Source organism: Panulirus ornatus, chromosome 10 (assembly GCF_036320965.1).
Source record: "Panulirus ornatus isolate Po-2019 chromosome 10, ASM3632096v1, whole genome shotgun sequence".
NCBI classification, from domain to species: Eukaryota; Metazoa; Arthropoda; class Malacostraca; order Decapoda; family Palinuridae; genus Panulirus; species Panulirus ornatus.
Window position 1 is genome coordinate 59,182,636 of NC_092233.1, and position 20,849 is coordinate 59,203,484.

At 45.4% G+C, this 20,849-nt stretch overlaps 2 protein-coding genes across 2 annotated transcripts in view; one reads left to right on the top strand and one right to left on the bottom strand.

The window, feature by feature from the left end:
* Positions 1-3,393: 3,393 nt before the first annotated feature.
* On the bottom strand, positions 3,394-18,211 carry LOC139750642 (uncharacterized). The gene is made up of 5 exons (XM_071665318.1): positions 18,185-18,211; positions 17,494-17,546; positions 6,809-7,165; positions 6,437-6,617; positions 3,394-4,486 (listed from the first exon to the last, which is right to left on the bottom strand). The coding sequence occupies exons 1-5, from the start codon at positions 18,209-18,211 to the stop codon at positions 3,746-3,748; spliced, it is 1,359 nt and encodes a 452-aa protein (XP_071521419.1). The 3' UTR covers positions 3,394-3,745.
* A 1,950-nt stretch (positions 18,212-20,161) lies between these two features.
* CstF64 (cleavage stimulation factor subunit 2 CstF64) overlaps positions 20,162-20,849 on the top strand; it is a 70,885-nt gene continuing 70,197 nt past the window's right edge. The window contains exon 1 of the mRNA XM_071665994.1: positions 20,162-20,308. The gene's annotated coding sequence lies outside the window, so the exon portion shown is untranslated. The remainder of the gene's footprint in view (positions 20,309-20,849) is intronic.

A 20,849-nucleotide genomic window follows, 5' to 3' on the forward strand; every position in this document is an offset into this window, starting at 1 on the left:
TCTTGTGCTGGCCTCATCACCTACACCAGCTACTGTGAGGGGATCTGGTGCTGGCCTCATCACCCACTGTGAGGGGATCTTGTGCTGGCCTCATCACCTACACCAGCTACTGTAAGGGGATCTTGTGCTGGCCTCATCACCTACACCAGTTGCTGTGAGGGGATCTGGTGCTGGCCTCACTATCCACATCAGTTGTCGTGCCCATAGGTCAGATCCTTTCAAAAAAGTTTGTGAATTTTGAGTTTGCCAAATTGTGTACTGTCACTTGCACAAGGGGTGATAATGGCCATAACTATTGTGGCATTGCTTTCCCTTCATCACTTCTACCATAAACCATGGACAGTCATCGGTTCCAGCTTGAACTATCACTAGTTCCCTACCATAAACCATGGATAGTCTCGGTTCCAGCTTGAACTGTTACTAGTTCCCTACCATAAACCGTGGGTAGTCTTAGATCCAGCCTGAACTAATACTAGTTCCCTACTATAAACCATGGATAGTCATCGGTTCCAGCTTGAACTATCACTAGTTCCCTACTATAAACCATGGATAGTCATCGGTTCCAGCTTGAACTATCACTAGTTCCCTACCATAAACCATGGATAGTCTCGGTTCCAGCTTGAACTATCACTAGTTCCCTACCATAAACCATGGATAGTCATCGGTTCCAGCTTGAACTATCACTAGTTCCCTTCCATAAACCACGGATAGTCTCGGTTCCAGCTTGAACTATCACTAGTTCCCTACCATAAATCATGGATAGTCTTAGTTCCAGCTTGAACTATTACTAGTTCCTTACCTTAAACCATGGATGGTCATTGGTTCCATAACGAACTACCTCTAGTTTTCGACTATAAACTATAGATAAGTCATTTGTTCCACCACAAACTAGTTCCCTTGTCATACACTAAACCATGGTTATCATTGATTCCGCCATGAACTTGTCACAAAAAGTCTGCCATAAACAAGAAGCAATCATCGGCTCCACCATAGCTACTCACAAGTCCCACATGAATTAGTCATTGTTATGACAGCCGCCTCTGCATTTGATGCACCAACCTAAACTGTCGGAATGGACGTGAGGGGGGAGGTGCTTTCAACCACTGAGCACAAATTCCTACAACATTAAGTGCACCAAAATGTAGCACAGAGTCGTTGTTGTGCTACAGCACTGCAGTACAGAGCCGGTATGCTGTGATTCTGGCCTCTGGCTGTGCAGTTCGTGGATAAGGATGAACTAATAATACTCATGATTGTCTGTGTATTTTTATTTTGGAGTTGCTTCAGTGTAGCCAAGCGTGACTCTGCTCTTCCTGTGTCCAGTCGTTCCCGGATCTCATATGGTAAGAACTGGTAGAATTCGACCAGAAAATGAGTGCCTATATCTTCAGTTGTTATTGGTGTATAATGCTGCAGTACAACTCCTGTGATTAAATGAATGACGAAAAAAGCTTTATGTTAAAAAGAAATAGCCGTTAACATTTCTTGAACTGAATTAACTAATGGTTGACAAGCTTCTCTCCAAGTGCTGTGGAGTTATTTCTATAAAATTCAAATGACAAGAAATCATGAATAGTTCATTATCTATATGTGAAGTGGCATATAACTAGAAGGGCAATCAACTAGTAGAATACGAACAATGTTCCACAAATCAAACATCTTACGTCACAAAAATTATACATATATATAAATATATATATATATACATATATATATATATGGTGTGGGAGGCAAGTTGTTAGAAGCAGTGAAAAGTTTTTATCGAGGATGTAAGGCATGTGTACGTGTAGGAAGAGAGGAAAGTGATTGGTTCTCAGTGAATGTAGGTTTGCGGCAGGGGTGTGTGATGTCTCCATGGTTGTTTAATTTGTTTATGGATGGGGTTGTTAGGGAGGTAAATGCAAGAGTCCTGGAAAGAGGGGCAAGTATGAAGTCTGTTGGGGATGAGAGAGCTTGGGAAGTGAGTCAGTTGTTGTTCGCTGATGATACAGCGCTGGTGGCTGATTCATGTGAGAAACTGCAGAGGCTGGTGACTGAGTTTGGTAAAGTGTGTGGAAGAAGAAAGTTAAGAGTAAATGTGAATAAGAGCAAGGTTATTAGGTACAGTAGGGTTGAGGGTCAGGTCAATTGGGAGGTGAGTTTGAATGGAGAAAAACTGGAGGAAGTGAAGTGTTTTAGATATCTGGGAGTGGATCTGTCAGCGGATGGAACCATGGAAGCGGAAGTGGATCATAGGGTGGGGGAGGGGGCGAAAATTTTGGGAGCCTTGAAAAATGTGTGGAAGTCGAGAACATTATCTCGGAAAGCAAAAATGGGTATGTTTGAAGGAATAGTGGTTCCAACAATGTTGTATGGTTGCAAGGCGTGGGCTATGGATAGAGTTGTGCGCAGGAGGATGGATGTGCTGGAAATGAGATGTTTGAGGACAATGTGTGGTGTGAGGTGGTTTGATCGAGTAAGTAACGTAAGGGTAAGAGAGATGTGTGGAAATAAAAAGAGCGTGGTTGAGAGAGCAGAAGAGGGTGTTTTGAAATGGTTTGGGCACATGGAGAGAATGAGTGAGGAAAGATTGACCAAGAGGATATATGTGTCGGAGGTGGAGGGAACGAGGAGAAGAGGGAGACCAAATTGGAGGTGGAAAGATGGAGTGAAAAAGATTTTGTGTGATCGGGGCCTGAACATGCAGGAGGGTGAAAGGAGGGCAAGGAATAGAGTGAATTGGAGCGATGTGGTATACAGGGGTTGACGTGCTGTCAGTGGATTGAATCAAGGCATGTGAAGCGTCTGGGGTAAACCATGGAAAGCTGTGTAGGTATGTATATTTGCGTGTGTGGACGTGTGTATGTACGTGTGTATGGGGGTTGGGCCATTTCTTTCGTCTGTTTCCTCGCGCTACCTCGCAAACGCGGGAGACAGCGACAAAGTATAAAAAAAAAAAAAAAAAAAAAAAAAAAAAAAAAAAATATATATATATATATATATATATATATATATATATATATATATATATATATATATATATATATATATATATATATACATGTATATATATATATATATATATATATATATATATATATATATATATATATATATATATATTATATATATATATATATATATATATATATATATATATATATATATATATATATATATATATATATATATTGGAAAGGATCACAATTTTGCGCGTGATCAAGATATTCCTATGAGTCCACGGGGAAAATGAAACATGAAAAGTTCCCAAGTGCACTTTCGTGTAATAATCACATCGTCAGGGGAGACACAAGAGAGAAATATAACAGTGTCTCCCCTGATGATGTGATTATTACACGAAAGTGCACTTGGGAACTTTTCGTGTTTCATTTTCCCAGTGGACTCATAGGAATATATATATATATATATATATATATATATATATATATATATATATATATATATATATATATATATATATATATATAAAGAAAATTATGTAAACTGAACCAACTCAATATATACACTTAGGTAAGGTAATATAATAGAACATAATAACTTTGACATCTACTTCCTCAAGATTATCTATGACTTTTGACAAACTTCACGCACGTCCATACCCAGTTGTCCCCCCCCCCTCCCCCCTTTGAACTTAGGATGAGATTTAAGTCGGCTTCAAAGTACTGTCTTGGCAACGCCTGGGTTCCCTCTGATAACTGTCCATAGTCTCTCGAAACCCAAGGGTAAGAGCGCGTCCCTCTGTCCATCAGTTGTCCTTGCTGATGCTGTCGATGGCTTCATTGAGTTGCGTGAGCTGCTGAAGGAAGTCTTGGTCGCGCAGGAGGTGCGCCACCGCCGCTAGAGTCAGCCGCAGGTCTTCAGGGGTCCTGCTGGTGCCCTCGGCCACCGCCGCCACTGCGGCCTCGATCTGGTCCTCCCGGGTCGTCTCCTCCAGGAAGTAGTTAAGAGGGACCTTCAAGTGATGTGGCTGGCCAGCTACCTGGTGGAAGAGCGTGACGCACGTCTGCCGACACTCACGCACGGGGAAGTACAGGCCGCAGGTGAGGCGACCGCTAGGCTCCCGGGCCACCAGAGTCTTGAACGGGTACGCCAGGTTGCGACGCTCCGCCACGTCGATGCCGGAGAGGAAAGGGCGGGCCACGTGGATGAGGCTGGTATGCTGGCGAGGTGGGCTTGTCTCCCTCTCCTCGGTCACCTCCCAGGCCACATAAGCCGTGTTGTCAGGCCAGCAGCGGTACCGGTACGTCCTGACCACCTGGGTCCGCGCCGTGCTGCCGATGACGGCCCCGGACTGCGGCTCCTGGCCGTCCTCCATGACGGTGATGGGCTCGCCCACGTGGAAGCCAGGGTCCAGCAGCACCAGCCCGACCCTGCCACACACCCTCACCCTTACACACAGCAGCACGTGCTCCTTCTCGCACGTGGTGGGTGGAGTGTCACCCTGGCAGTACCAGGCCACTTGGTCCACTTCCTCCTCACACGACACCTGCAAAGACCATCTGGGTTTAACCTGTAGTCAATTCTGACATCGTAACTAGGCTTACGACACCATTAGGACGTGTGTCATAGCAAGTGCGATAACTTGTTTACTTTCCTCGCGCCACTTTATTGTTAGAATTATCGACTTTTCCTACAGAAGGAAATAAGTTGGGATTACTTGGATTCTTACAAATATTTTTGCAGGAAAAGAAAGAGATTAAAATTCTTTGAAAATTTTTACTAAATACTACACGAGTCATGTTATTTTCGACAATGTTTCAGACAATTCAGTCTATAAGTTACGCGTCTGCTTTGAAATGCATAATGTTTCCTCTCTCTTCGTTTCTTTACTGATCTAAGAGTTTCCCGATAAATTCTTAAATTACATTGAGGTGTAAAATTAGTTTCTAAGATATATTATACTAAAAGAACGGCCTTGAGAAATAACTATTCACAGAAAGATGATCCGTCAGTGTCCAGGCCGCTCGTTCAATACCTGCAAATGCATTTCCGTCTGTGAGATACTGTGGATAAGTTTGAGTTGGCGGTTAAGGATGATTGTTTTGGCTATCTCACATAGAACGTTTCATTGTAGTTGTCACCATTTTTCTTTTCACTTGTGAATTAATTGCGTTTCCTAAAGAAGGGATATTGTTACATTTATCGATGTTTCTACATTCTTATGGATAAAGTCGATAACTCAACACACACAGTGGCACTAGGAAATATATATATATATATATATATATATATATATATATATATATATATATATATATATATATGGACGAGTATGGATATACATATGTATGTGGATGGGTTGGGCCATTCTTTCGTCTGTTTCCTTGCGCTACCTCGCTAACACGGAAGACAGCGACAAAGTATAATGAATAGAATAAATACACACACACACACACATATATATATATATATATATATATATATATATATATATATATATATATATATATATATATATATATATATATGTATATATATATATATATATATATATATATATATATATATATATATATATATATATATATATATATATATATATATATATATATACTGAAAATCCTATTTTTGAAGAAACATTACTTTGAATACATTGGATGAGCAGTTAAGAGAAAACCATCAATACATTCCGGGTTATATATCCATTCTTTTTTTCTTCAAACTTTGGACTGTTCTATATTTGTAGGAAAAGAGACATATTTCAGATGAAAAAATATCATTCGACCAGTATAACACACCGCCCCACATAGCAACGAGGGTCATGTAAGTCGGATACACATCTTACACAGAAGGGAGGGTCATACAGATCTTGTACACACACACACACACAGACACAGACACACACACACACACACACACACACACACACACACACACACACACTCTCTCTCTCTCTCTCTCTCTCTATTTGCCCTTGCAATGTGATGTATAAGACAGCAAGGCTCGAGCAGAGCATGAGAATAAAAAAAGGGAGCCAAAAAAATCGAAAGGAATGCTGGAGAAAAGGCGGGAGAAAATGCTGTTTTCCACAATGACATAATGAAAGTGTGGATGTGGGTAATATACACAAGTTTAAACAGTTGTATGACAGTGTGGACGGTTCAATATATGAGGCTCCTACGAGTGTAGAACTCCCTCCCCTTACAGTACAAGAGATGAGGCCCCACCAATGCAGAATTCCCTCCCCTACAGTACAAGAGATGGGGCCCCCACCAGTGTAGAACTCCCTCCCCTTACAGTACAAGAGATGAGGCCCCCACCAGTGTAGAACTCCCCGTACAGTACAAGAAATGAGGCCCCACGAGTGTAGAACTCCCTCCCCGTACAGCACAGTACAAATAGGTAACTACAAACAGTTAGGGTCACCATCACTTCCTGTGTACTGTGTCGACAGTGCACAGAGAAGTGGGTTCCAGTGGGTATTCTGGAGACTGACCTTGTAGATGGCGTCCTTGAGGCCAGGGTAGTGAGGTTCCAGGCCAGACAGACTGGTCTCCAGGAGGCAGGTCAGGCCGACGCAGGTGTGACGCCCGGGAAGGAGAGGCGGGTCGTACTCGCGGTAGAAGTCGTCCAGCGACGGGTACTGCACCCGGGACGACACGTACTCCTTGCCGAACCTGACGACACCAAACCCCCGGAGTTAGTGAGGCACAGCCTAAGACCCGGCACAGCCCCCCGGCGTTAGTGAGGCACAGCGAGGGGGGTCCTGTCGCTCAAGATGACTTGATTAAGGGATCGTAAAATGCCCTCACCGGGCACTGTGGGTCAAAACTAGATCATGGCAAGGAGACCGGAGAGGAACACTTACATGACGAAGTTTGAGACGGTGTCGTAGGAGTGCGAGGCGAGGATGTGACGCAAGTGCTGCCTGACGCGGCCCAGGAAGGTCTGATGTTCTTCCAGCGTGGCCAGGTGGAGCTCTGGCCTCTGGCATCCCCACTTGGGCAGGGGCAAGGCTCGGTTCGCCGGCCACTCGTCCTCCCCCCAGGCGCTGTCGTCTTCGTCATCGCTGGTGTCGGTGCTGGTGAGGGAGGCGTCCAAGACTCCTGGTTCGCCCACGCTGACCTCCGAGGTCGCCACGCTACTGTGGTAACCAGAAGACAAAGACCACCACTCCCTACCCTCCTGGCTCGGCCCAACATCTTGTTGCTCGCAGCAAAACTCGCTGGGGGTTGGGAAAGGGAGCTCGTCAGTTTTTTACGCTGGAATCATTGTCACATTGTAATCCATTATCAATACAGAATGGCCACACTTAACTGAATTACGCTGAAGGCAAAAGTTGGCATCTGGGGCTCTGGAATAGAGGTGCTCAGAGCAACGTCTGGAACGGGCTATTTGCATGACAATGTCATGTTGTTGCATGACAATGGCCCGTTGTTGCGTGACTGATCAATCAGTTGTTACATATATAAGTAATGGAATCTTTTGTTATATGATTGTTCGACCTGGTGCAACAGGTCGATCAGATAGGCAACTGGTTCATCAATCATACGATAATAGGTCGATTAAACTATTCAACAACAGGTCGATTAAACTATATAACAACAGGCCGATAACTTAAGACAACAGGTCGATCAGTCATACATCTTGTCGATCAGTCACACAACAACAGGTCGATTAAACACAACAATAGATCGAACAATGACTCACACAACAATGGGTCAATTAAACGCACAACAACACAGTCAAGCAATAAAGGGGGTCGATCACTCGCGTAACATTGAGTCGATACGTCAAGCAATAAGAGGTCGATCAGCCGTGTAACATTGAGTCGATCAGTCCTGCAGTGTGAGGTGGTCAGTCACGGAGGGAGGTGGGGTGGGGTGCCAGAGGCTGTGCCGCAATGCGCTGCCGTAACGCCCCCACCTCACATGCGCCCCCACCTCACATGCCAGGGTATCGAGGGGCGTCGGCCTTACCTTAGCGTTGTGCAGGAGGTGGCTTGGGATGGGGGTCTGGCGGGGTCTGGGGAGCCCCGGCCATGAGGAGTGGTCCACGGGTGCTGCCGTGCGAGTCAACTGGGCCAAGTGAGGCCCAGCCTGGCCCAGCGGTCGACGTGGGGGGCGGGCGTGACCTCCTGGAGCCCCGCCCCCGTGAGGGGCGGGGACTGAACACCCCGCCCCGTCACCCCCCCGCCACCATCACTGGTCTCTACGCCTCTGTTGGCTGTAATGATAAATACAACATGTTACATATAACTACTACAGTAACGATAAGGGGACTGTACCCGGTCTGTACCCGCGTTGTAAGTCCCCACTACATTACCACCACTACGTAGCACCAGCGTCCAGCACGTTCTGTACGTGGCAACATGGGAGGGGACAAGACGGGGCAGTATGTTCTGTACGTGGCAACATGGGAGGAGACAAGATAGGGCAGTATGTTCTGTACGTGGCAACATGGGAGGGTACAGGACGAGGCAGTATGGGAAGGGAAAGGATGGGCAATATGTTCTGTACGTGGCAACATGGGAAGGGACAGGACGGGGCAGTATGTTCTGTACGTGGCAACATGGGAAGGGACAGGACGGGGCAGTATGTTCTGTACGTGGCAACATGGGAGGGGACAAGACAGGGCAGTATGTTCTGTACGTGGCAACATGAGAGGAGACAGGACGGGGCAGTATGTTCTGTACGTGGCAACATGGGAAGGGACAGGACGGGGCAGTATGTTCTTCTGTACGTGGCAACATGGGAAGGGACAGGACGGGGCAGTATGTTCTTCGGTACGTGACAACATGGGAAGGGACAGAACGGAGCAGTATGTTCTGTACGTGGCAACATGGGAAGGGACAGAACGGGGCAGTATGTTCTGTACGTGGCAACATGGGTAGGTACAGGACGGGGCAGTATGTTCTTCGGTACGTGGCAACATGGGAGGGGACAGGACGGGGCAGTATGTTCTGTACGTGGCAACATGAGAGGAGACAAGACGGGGCAGTATGTTCTGTACGTGGCAACATGGGAGGGGACAGGACGGGGCAGTATGTTCTGTACGTGGCAACATGGGAGGAGACAGGACGGGGCAGTATGTTCTGTACGTGGCAACATGGGATGGGACAGGACGGGAGGGTATGTCGTGCACGTACATGACAGTATGTGGTATACGTCGCAGTATGACGGGTCCAGCAGAGTGTGGTTGGTGTGTGTCATGCAGAATCACCCCCCCCCCCTCCCTCCCAGTCATCCTACCAGGCACTATTGATCGTCCCGTCCAGGCTCAAATCCCTACCAGCCAGCCTGGGAGGATGCCAGTCACCTGCCTCAAGCCCCTGCCGGCCAGAGAGAGAGAGAGAATCAGGTACTTTCCCCTGCCATCAAACCTCAGTCAGCCCTTGCCAGCTAAAGTCAGGCGCCTCCCTGCCACACACCACACTGACCCCTGCCACCTCAGACATGTCAACACAATTATTAGTGGAAATGAAAATGAGGAAATCCTTCAGAACCTGAGGAAGTTCTGGCGTCAACAGTGTGGTTGGTTCAACTCTACGTGGACAGGCTAAGGAGGTGGTTGGATCACATGCCGTGGCCAGGCTGGAGAGGAGGTGGTTGGACCACATACCGTGGCCAGGATGGGCAGGAGGTGGTTGGACCACATGCCGTGGCAAGGATGGGGAGGAGGTGGTTGGACCACTTGAGGCCTTGCCTTTAAGAAAAGTGACAGAGAACACTAATTCAACTACATCCATATATTAACCAAAGCAGACCTGAGAAAGTTTCCAAATGGAAGGTACTCTACAAATATGGGCCGGATATTACCAAGGAAAAGCTTATAAAAGCATTGCTAATGTCAAGGATTTGACGGTGATGTCTTGGGTGCGAGATGAGTTGATGGAATGCACCGGCGTAATCTTAATTTGCCACAAAGCCTCTAACGCACTTCCTCACAGAAGAAGTCTCAATAATAAAGTCAAGGTGGTAGACACGCTGAGCTGTGGATATGGAGTGAGATTCGTGTTTTTTTTTTTTCTTTTTTATCTGAATGAGCGAGAGATACAAGTGGAATCCCTCAGGGCTCATGTATGAGTAAACCATAATTCCTGTTGTGTGTACATGACTCGTCTGAAGGGATGAATTTCATGTGTTTGCTGATGAAGCCAAACATGAAAATAAAAAAAAAAAAGCATACTGTGATGCAATCTAATGAAAGACTATCTACAAAACTGTAGAAATTATATAAGAAAAAAATAGAATCGTTTGCCTCAAAACATAACAATAATAATGGTAATGGGGAAGGGTGAAAATATATTGAATTATACGACGCCATTTGGGTGTCAACATGTACCCATGAGAGGTACGCAAGAACACATTCAGAACCCAAACTACCGCCAGAGGCCAAATCTTTTTCTTCCATATGATGAAGGTTCAAGGTAGGAGTGTGTGTGGACGGCCTTTGCTGAGTGATGGAGGAGGTAGGTGAAAGTATAACCCACCGCTCTAGGTTCCCTGAGGAATTCGGTTTAAGATCTTAGGCCAGTCCTCTCCACACCACCCTACACTAACCCGCTTCCTCAAACCCCCTCACTAGCTAACCCCCCCCCCCCCGCCCCATACACAGAGCACTACCTCTACCCCACGCTGTCTCCTTCCCCACACCCACAATGGCTACCTTCCCACACTTCCTACATTCCCATCCCAACTATCTCCCCACATCCACCAAAAGATCTTCCTTCCCTCAGCCCACACTACCTACCGCCCCACACTACGAACCTGCCTATATACCTAATCATCTACCTCAAGATCCCATATCATCTACCTCCCCAACAACCCCACAACATCCACCTTGCTAGTGAGGCCGGTGTACAAGCCAGGTAATAGTGATCATAACATTAACCAATTCACTGTATACTACAGTTTCGACTTCAGTGATAACACCACGATGTTATAGAGTTTTAGATTAGCATACCTTGAAGATATGCGCCACAACGCTAGTAATGTACACTGTTATCGGCTTCGGGACGTAAAAGAAGTGAAAGAATGTGGAGACATTTTATGAACAAAACGGTGAAAAGTGGTGACAGAAATATACCAGGTTGGATGACTAGAAGAATCAAGTAGTTAATAAAGCAAAGTAATGCTAACATGGTACCTAACCTAAATGGCAACCAAGAGAAGTATATGTATGTAAATCTACAAAAGTTGTACGAAAAAGAAATACAGGACCAGGAAAAAACTTACGAAAAAGAATAATGGGACCAGGAAAAATAATGTTAGAATTTCTCACAACGCTGTAGAAACACTCTGAGGAATTCTTTAACAAAAAAAAATATATATATAAGGAAAAGAAGTCAAAATTGCTATTGGTCCATTATCTTTACCGTCAAGATATGCCTTCCTTTGCAAACAAATATTTTAAATCCGAGTTTCCAAGTTTACGAGTTTAAAATTACGAGTACTTCAAAATACTCCCAGACATTTCTTACGTAGATCTTCAAAATTCCTTCAAGAAGATGCCGAATAAAATAAAAGACCCAAGGAGAATAAAAGGTTACAGCAGGCGAAACTGAATCTGTTATATGGATAGCGAGCGGACTAGCAAGATCTACATTTAGGACTGGTTGGGAGGACTTCAGAATTTACAAACGTAATTAGGTAACCTAACCCAAAAGAGCGATAGAAATTTAATCAGAAATGTGATTCTTTTTTTTGGTAAACTATCATTAAAGGGGAAGGACGAAAATGCTAAAAACACTGTCTTCTGCATATAACTCATTTTCATAGAAATACAAACAATAAAGAGGAGGATACAGTAAGGATAAAGTAACCACACTTTATGAACCTCTCATCAACCTTCATAATGAAGTACACCGTTCAATTATAATCACCAAAAGTCTACCAGTGACGAAGGCACAGTAGATCATATTCAAAGAGGAGCAAGAAAACTAATTCTGCCACTCGGAAATAAGTATTTTGGGGGACTCCATGACCTGGAATCCATCTTTTAAAGAAGTGCACCTAAGGTTTGAAAGCATTCAAAATATCAAATAATTTCGACACCATATCATACGTAGTCTTCGGATGAGAGAGATTCAACAAATATATCGTTATGAAATTAACAGGAAAGAGATGTAATGGCACAGTCGGCATTCAATTTTATTATTTAGCTGTGGAAATGTAGAACACTGAAAATGAATGACCACCAAATGTAGTATATACAAAAAACTATCATTACCTTCATATCAAAGCAGGACAAATACATCATTAGTATGCATCATCAGCATATATCTTGCTTCAATAAGGGGGGAAAATATATTCAACAGCATCTTTTTTCGAGTTCAGCTCTGGAGAAACTCACCACAGTTACAGTGGGCAAACTTCTATTCACAGTTTCCTACGAATTCCAACGGCAGTATAATTCTACATGCCATACAGTATCCCTTCTTCCTGCTGGCTGTCCAGCAAGATGGAGTTACTGGGTGAGGATGTGCCTCCTGCTTTACTACCCTGTTCCCAGGACAAAGATTATAACCACAGACAACCATAACATGGACCAACAGGTTTCCATTCATCTATCCCCTTTTTTTTTTCCAGTGTATCCCACACTGCATGTCTTCCAGCACCACGTTACCAACCCTCCCACACTATCTAGCCTCCCACACTACCTACCCTTCCACGCTACCAACCTTCCCACACTACCTACCCTCCCACGCTATCTACCTTCCCACACTACCTACCCTCCCACACTACTTACCTTCCCACATTCCCTACCTTCCCACATTACCTACCTTCCCACATACCCTACCTTCCCACATTACCTAGCCTCCCACATTCCCTACCTTCCCATATTACCTAGCCTCCCACATTCCCTACCTTCCCATATTACCTAGCCTCCCACATTCCCTACCTTCCCATATTACCCAGCCTCCCACATTCCCTACCTTCCCACATTACCTAGCCTCCCACATTCCTACCTTCCCATATTACCTAGCCTCCCACATTCCTACCTTCCCACATTACCTAGCCTCCCACATTCCTACCTTCCCACATTACCTACCTTCCCACATTACCTAGCCTCCCACATTCCTACCTTCCCACATTACCTAGCCTCCCACATTCCTACCTTCCCATATTACCTAGCCTCCCACATTCCCTACCTTCCCATATTACCTAGCCTCCCACATTCCCTACCTTCCCACATTCCCGGCCTTCCCACATTACCTAGCCTCCCACATTCCTACCTTCCCATATTACCTAGCCTCCCACATTCCCTACCTTCCCATATTACCTAGCCTCCCACATTCCTACCTTCCCATATTACCTAGCCTCCCACATTCCTACCTTCCCATATTACCTAGCCTCCCACATTCCTACCTTCCCATATTACCTAGCCTCCCACATTCCCTACCTTCCCACATTACCTAGCCTCCCACATTCCTACCTTCCCATATTACCTAGCCTCCCACATTCCTACCTTCCCATATTACCTAGCCTCCCACATTCCCTACCTTCCCATATTACCTAGCCTCCCACATTCCTACCTTCCCATATTACCTAGCCTCCCACATTCCTACCTTCCCATATTACCTAGCCTCCCACATTCCTACCTTCCCACATTACCTACCTTCCCACATTACCTAGCCTCCCACATTCCTACCTTCCCACATTACCTACCTTCCCACATTACCTACCTTCCCACATACCCTACCTTCCCACATACCCTACCTTCCCACATACCCTACCTTCCCACATTCCCTACCTTCCCACATTACCTAGCCTCCCACATTCCTACCTTCCCATATTACCTAGCCTCCCACATTCCTACCTTCCCATATTACCTAGCCTCCCACATTCCTACCTTCCCACATTACCTAGCCTCCCACATTCCTACCTTCCCACATTACCTACCTTCCCACATTACCTACCTTCCCACATTACCTACCTTCCCACATACCCTACCTTCCCACATTACCTACCTTCCCACATTCCCTACCTTCCCACATTACCTAGCCTCCCACATTCCTACCTTCCCATATTACCTAGCCTCCCACATTCCTACCTTCCCATATTACCTAGCCTCCCACATTCCTACCTTCCCACATTACCTACCTTCCCACATTACCTAGCCTCCCACATTCCTACCTTCCCACATTACCTACCTTCCCACATTACCTAGCCTCCCACATTCCTACCTTCCCATATTACCTAGCCTCCCACATTCCTACCTTCCCACATACCCTACCTTCCCACATTACCTACCTTCCCACATACCCTACCTTCCCACATTCCCTACCTTCCCACATTACCTACCTTCCCACATTACCTAGCCTCCCACATTCCTACCTTCCCACATTCCCTACCTTCCCATATTACCTAGCCTCCCACATTCCTACCTTCCCATATTACCTAGCCTCCCACATTCCTACCTTCCCACATTACCTACCTTCCCACATTACCTAGCCTCCCACATTCCCTACCTTCCCATATTACCTAGCCTCCCACATTCCTACCTTCCCACATTCCCTACCTTCCCACATTACCTACCTTCCCACATTCCCTACCTTCCCATATTACCTAGCCTCCCACATTCCTACCTTCCCACATTACCTAGCCTCCCACATTCCCTACCTTCCCATATTACCTAGCCTCCCACATTCCTACCTTCCCACATTACCTAGCCTCCCACATTCCTACCTTCCCACATACCCTACCTTCCCACATTACCTAGCCTCCCACATTCCCTACCTTCCCATATTACCTAGCCTCCCACATTCCTACCTTCCCATATTACCTAGCCTCCCACATTCCTACCTTCCCACATTCCCGGCCTTCCACATTCCCTACCTTCCCATATTACCTAGCCTCCCACATTCCTACCTTCCCACATTCCCTACCTTCCCATATTACCTAGCCTCCCACATTCCTACCTTCCCACATTACCTAGCCTCCCACATTCCTACCTTCCCACATTACCTAGCCTCCCACATTCCCTACCTTCCCACATTACCTACCTTCCCACATTCCCTACCTTCCCATATTACCTAGCCTCCCACATTCCTACCTTCCCATATTACCTAGCCTCCCACATTCCTACCTTCCCACATACCCTACCTTCCCACATTACCTAGCCTCCCACATTCCCTACCTTCCCATATTACCTAGCCTCCCACATTCCTACCTTCCCACATTCCCTACCTTCCCACATTCCCTACCTTCCCACATACCCTACCTTCCCACATTACCTAGCCTCCCACATTCCTACCTTCCCATATTACCTAGCCTCCCACATTCCTACCTTCCCACATTACCTAGCCTCCCACATTCCTACCTTCCCACATTACCTAGCCTCCCACATTCCTACCTTCCCACATTCCCTACCTTCCCATATTACCTAGCCTCCCACATTCCTACCTTCCCACATTCCCTACCTTCCCATATTACCTAGCCTCCCACATTCCTACCTTCCCATATTACCTAGCCTCCCACATTCCTACCTTCCCACATACCCTACCTTCCCACATTACCTAGCCTCCCACATTCCCTACCTTCCCATATTACCTAGCCTCCCACATTCCCTACCTTCCCATATTACCTAGCCTCCCACATTCCTACCTTCCCACATTACCTACCTTCCCACATTACCTAGCCTCCCACATTCCTACCTTCCCACATTACCTAGCCTCCCACATTCCTAGTTAAGTAAGTCTTCATACTCGAGGTGTGTGTTAGTCTGTTAAGTAAATCGTCTTTTGCTCAAGTGAGTTAAAGCTGCGTACTTAAGGGAACTGAGTGAGTTGAGATAGTAAAGTGCATATTCTGATTCAACCCAGGTGTAGGACACGTAATATCATAGCACTGAGGAGAATAAGTCATTATTGTTCTCAAGCATTGCTGTGGGGTGGGGTGGGGTTAACAGTAGAAATGTATACATACGCATCACGTTATAAATAGCTTGGCACGAGACGACGGTTGGCTGGGCCAGCCCAGGAATAGCCTTTCTGTCCTCACCTTCACCTGACGACGCAAACAGAATATGTAACCTCGAGGAATTTTTTTTTTTGAGCTCTCCAAACGAAGCATGTGTAACTCGTGAACACGACGCCACGCGACCATTTCAGTTAAGAAGAGATAACGACCCCCCTTTTCAACGCCACGGTACGACCCTTGAGCACGTAGTGATGTCCAACGCTCACGACCCTTCGTTACAATGCTCACGACACCCTTGGGTATGATAGAATGGCCTTTGACCTGACCCTCCCTGGTCGGGCTAGAGGTCAGGCCATCATACCCTAAGAGTCGTAACGTCACGCTCAAAAGGTCAGTTCCGTCGTTCAACACATTAACTTGGAGAAGCTGGCAGTGAGAGAGTGTAGACAACAAAGGTTGAAATAATGCTGTGGTCAGCTGGAGGAGCGCTAATCCCTACTACTCCCACAGGGTTTATCGACCACACACACACACACACATTTATGCGAGAAAGCAATCAGTGTAGCACAATAAAAAAAAAAAAAGGAAAACTTTTCGAAAAGCATGATGTTGAACAAGGTGGGGGGGGGAAAAAATATGGAAATCTTTTCCACTGATTCTTGAAGCGTAAATTGTCAGCTGCAGGCCGGCTCGTCATGCTGACTCCAGAGGCAAGAGCTGAGGAGGATTTCCAACCAGCTCCTTGTTATGAACTCAGGTTACTCTGTCTCTACTGCTCATAAAGACCCGTTCACTGTCACTGTCATCCAACTGATTTGGGAACTTGATGGCTACGATCAGATCACCCCAAACTCTTCTCTCCTCTGTGGTGGACAAATCTGTAGCCTTCAACATCTCAGTACTGTAGTTTAGCTGTCTTGATACAGATATCATCTCAGCTGCCTTTCTCTGGAATTTCATAATTTAATCTTTATCTTTTTTTGAAGTGCAGCGACCACGTTCGTGAGGCATAGCCCACTTTTGGTCTGACATATTTTGCAAATAGTTTTACTGAACAGTTTCTTATTCAGACAGTTGCATGCGAATTTAATTTCTGCCAGCAGAGTTTATTCCCTTAAAAAAAATTCCTGATGAACAACTCGAGCGACATTAAAATCAATGCCGTCTCCTGGATCTCTTTCATGTACACATTCTTGTACCTTATTTCCAGTGTTTTAATTGCACCTAAGACCAATATTGCATCGTGTCTCATCTGAATTCATTAATCTACAGCTACCCTACTTAAATTTCACCAGCCATTACCGGACTACTTTTGGAGTTTGTTCAGGTTTCCTCGTCAGCCGAGGCAGTCATCAGAGAGTTCCTTACCTCTCTCAAGACCTCGGTATCATCAGCAAAACATCTTTGAATAACCGTCCGGTCCATCCGGAGAGGCGTTTACATGGGCCCACGACCGAACCCTGTGGCACGCCACTCATGACTACAATTCATTCCGAAAATGGTTCAGTAACGTGTCTTTGCTTTCTTCCACCTTCCATTCTTCTTCTACCGGTAAATCCAGCTTCTTAATCAACCTCCGATGTGGTTGTGTCAAACGCTCTTGCACTCGAGGAACACGCAGTCTACCCACCCATCTATTTTGTCTAGGATGGAGCCCACTCGCTCATAGAAGTCTTGTGAGATCTGCAAAATGCATGGTACAGATTTCTTCAAAATATAAGGCCAGACTCCATCATGATCATGAGCTTTAAGGTGGGTAAAGATTTTGTAACAGCCTTCTTATATCTTCTCCATCAATTCTGATGCCTTCCATCTCACAAGCGGTGGGGCTTTGGTGTCCTCCAATGTGAAAATGTTTAGCAACTTATTCACCTTCAGGCATATACCATCACCCACGACAATTCTTCCTTCAGATTTCCTAAGCCTGATCAGCTGCTCTTTAACATGAAAAGTTTCGGGTTGTTTATTGCGTCCATCGCAAAATTCTTTTCAGAGTTTAGCTGTTCCTCCTTCCCTATCTTGTGGCCTTATGAGTTTAGCTGCTCCTCCTTCCCTCTCTTGTGGCCTTATGAGTTTAGCTGCTCCTCCTTCCCTATCTTGTGGCCTTATGAGTTTAGCTGCTCCTCCTTCCCTATCTTGTGGCCTTATGAGTTTAGCTGCTCCTCCTTCCCTATCGTGTGGCACTTGTCTCTTGCTCTCTTCTAACTTTCAAATGCTGGCTGGCTGCTGTCATATCTATCTCCTCCAGAGTATATATCTAAATCCCCAGCTTCTTCTGACACCTTTTAATGAACCATATCTCTATTTTTCTCAACCTTTACCCTCTGTGTGGATCCAGCCATACCCATCTTCTTAACTCCTTCTTTGAAGACTTTACAAAACCTTCCATAACGCTGTTCTACACTCTGGTTATAGAACTTTTCCTCAATCTATACTATCAAAGAATTGTTCAGCTGCGTATTGTTGGGTTCTGTATCTCCTCTTGATCTCTCTCTCCTGTGTCTTCTTTAATCACATAATCATGCTTATGCACTACGTCATCACTTGTTCCAGTTGGCGTCTCATGATTGCTATATTCGTTTTCTATGCTATTGTGAGTAAGGGTGATGTCTGACAGTGATGGTGTGTTCGTTTTCTATGCTACTGTGAGTAAGGGTGATGTCTGGCAGTGATGGTGTGTTTGCTCCTCTGGTTGCTCGCTCGGTGGCTTGCCTCGAGTGGTGAAGTTCTCCTGTTTTGAGGTAGGTGGTGTGATCAAGGTGACCCACTTGTGGCGAGGGGGTGCTGCCAATTCTAGGGCACTAGCTGCTTAACCTCTTGAACACGACGGGACGAAGTTAGGTGTGATGACGTTAACTTCCCTCTGCCCCATAAAAGCGTCAGGTTAAAGGCCATATCACACCGACGTATCGTACCGTGTTGAAGCGGTGAATCCTCCAGCTTGAACCTTCTTTAGGAACGTTTAAACACCTTGTCATAACCAAATATTTGTCTCTATTATCAACAAAATAAATTTCGTGATAATCCTCAAAGGGAAAATAATATCCACCGCACAGTTGTAAAATTTTTGAAAGATTAAAGAGAAAATAACTAGACAGACTTTGGGGATCAGTTTCGTCTGACCTGGGTGCTCTGGCACTTACAACTTCCCTCTGCCCATCATGTCCCTCACCGTAAACCAGTTCAGCGCGGGTTAGAGGTGTCCCATACCCCATTATATGCAATATTTCCATCATCAATAACACACACACACCAGCACACACTACTGGATAATAGGTAAACCATAGATGCGACAATTGCTTCGTCTCCGGGCAGCTTTCGCATCGACCCAGTAGCCAGTCCTAGATTCATTTTTCTACAAGCATTTGTCATCAGGGTAAAGGTGAATATGTCCTAGATGCGCCCCCTAAACTCGGCCATCCTGACGTTGAGAATGTGGCATCGGAATGATCCATGTAGTTGTTTGTCGGGTTTGACGGCCATCGACCTATAAGGAAGGTCATTAGGCCTGTGACCCTATTTGATTTTTGACTTGCAGATTTGTCCCTATGAGCTAAATACATCCTAACCCTAGCTAGATATACATATATATCAATTATAAATAATGTATGTATATGAAAGAATACAATGTTTAGTGGGTGCTGCACCAGCGTGACGGCAGAACCACCCAGTCGGTACTTTGCACCCACTCCCGCTGCAATTACTACAAAGGACATAGGACAGGTGGAGACAGGCCTTCATCATGAACAACCACATATATAATCAGCAGACCACCAGCCCAGGGCCACCATGGACCTCAGCACTGTACCTTCTCGCTCCACGAGAATGTGTTGAGACATGGTCACCCACCACACCCTCTAGCCCCAGGTGGGAGGGAGTCTACCGTGTGCCCAGCCCTACCGCAGGAGCACGGAGCCGAGGTTCCACATTATAACACCTGGGTTAGTTTAGTTTCCCCTGAGGAAGATCAACCGATTGATAATACTCGAGTTGTCCCCGAGTATATTTTCTATTGTAAATGGTAATTCTTTTATTTGTAAGTGGTCTAACAGTTTCATCCACTGTCGCGTGAACTGTGTGCAACGGAAGATGTGTTTAACTGAATCAATACCATTTTCTATATGGCATATTGGAGGGGAAGGTGTTTTCAGTGTAAGGTTTAAGGTGGGTGGTGTATCTGCAATTCATTCTGAGGCGGGGGGGCCAGCACAACTTCCTCTCTCCTGCTCTTCCTGTTGGAAGTCGGCCAATCGGCCACTTCTTGTTTAAATCTATTGTTTATTGTCAGGCTGGTCCACTGACTCTGCCTGCCACGGAAGGACTGATTGTCTTCCCCAAGGAATGGCAGGACTCCAGCTCTCAAGGGATCGGAAACACCTCCTCGAGTTCTGAGGTCGACATGGCCAACTTGGCTTATTCAAGGCCGTAGATATCGCAGTGACCAGGTACCCATGTCAAGATAATATCTTTAGTACATATATCTAATCTAATAATAACATTGCCCTGTATTTCATTTGACTCTATGTAACCAGAGTCTATCGCTTTAAGAGCTGAATCTGAAAAAAAATGACTGCTTTGAAATCAGTAATCATTTAATCTATGGGTGTGTCAATAGCGAATAACCCCGCACAAAAAAAAAAAAAAAGAAAACGTATGGTCGGGCAAGCGGTGCCTGAGGCCAAACCCAACCCACCATACACTTGCACCCACACCTTTGTTCATCTAAGATTCCTCGGTGTAGAAGTGGGCATAAGAAAGGTAGTGACTAAGGACTCTACGAAAACGCTCGTGTACCTCACTCTCCGGCGCATTAGGCATTTTGGTTGGGAGCCAGTTTGTGGCCAATGTTTAAAAAAAAAAAAAAAAAATTTGCTTACAACGTAAATTTGATCTACTCTATACAATCTTACAGCCAATAGAAGACTGAGACTTAGGGACTATGATATATATATATATATATATATATATATATATATATATATATAT

Coding starts and splice junctions, on each gene's coding strand:
- LOC139750642 (XM_071665318.1), bottom strand. CDS start 18,211: ATGGGTATGGCTGGATCCACACAGAGG. Junction 6,618..6,808: donor ACCGTCTCAAACTTCGTCAT/GTAAGTGTTCCT, acceptor TGGTGTCGTCAG/GTTCGGCAAGGAGTACGTGT. Junction 4,487..6,436: donor TCAAGGACGCCATCTACAAG/GTCAGTCTCCAG, acceptor TGGTCTTTGCAG/GTGTCGTGTGAGGAGGAAGT.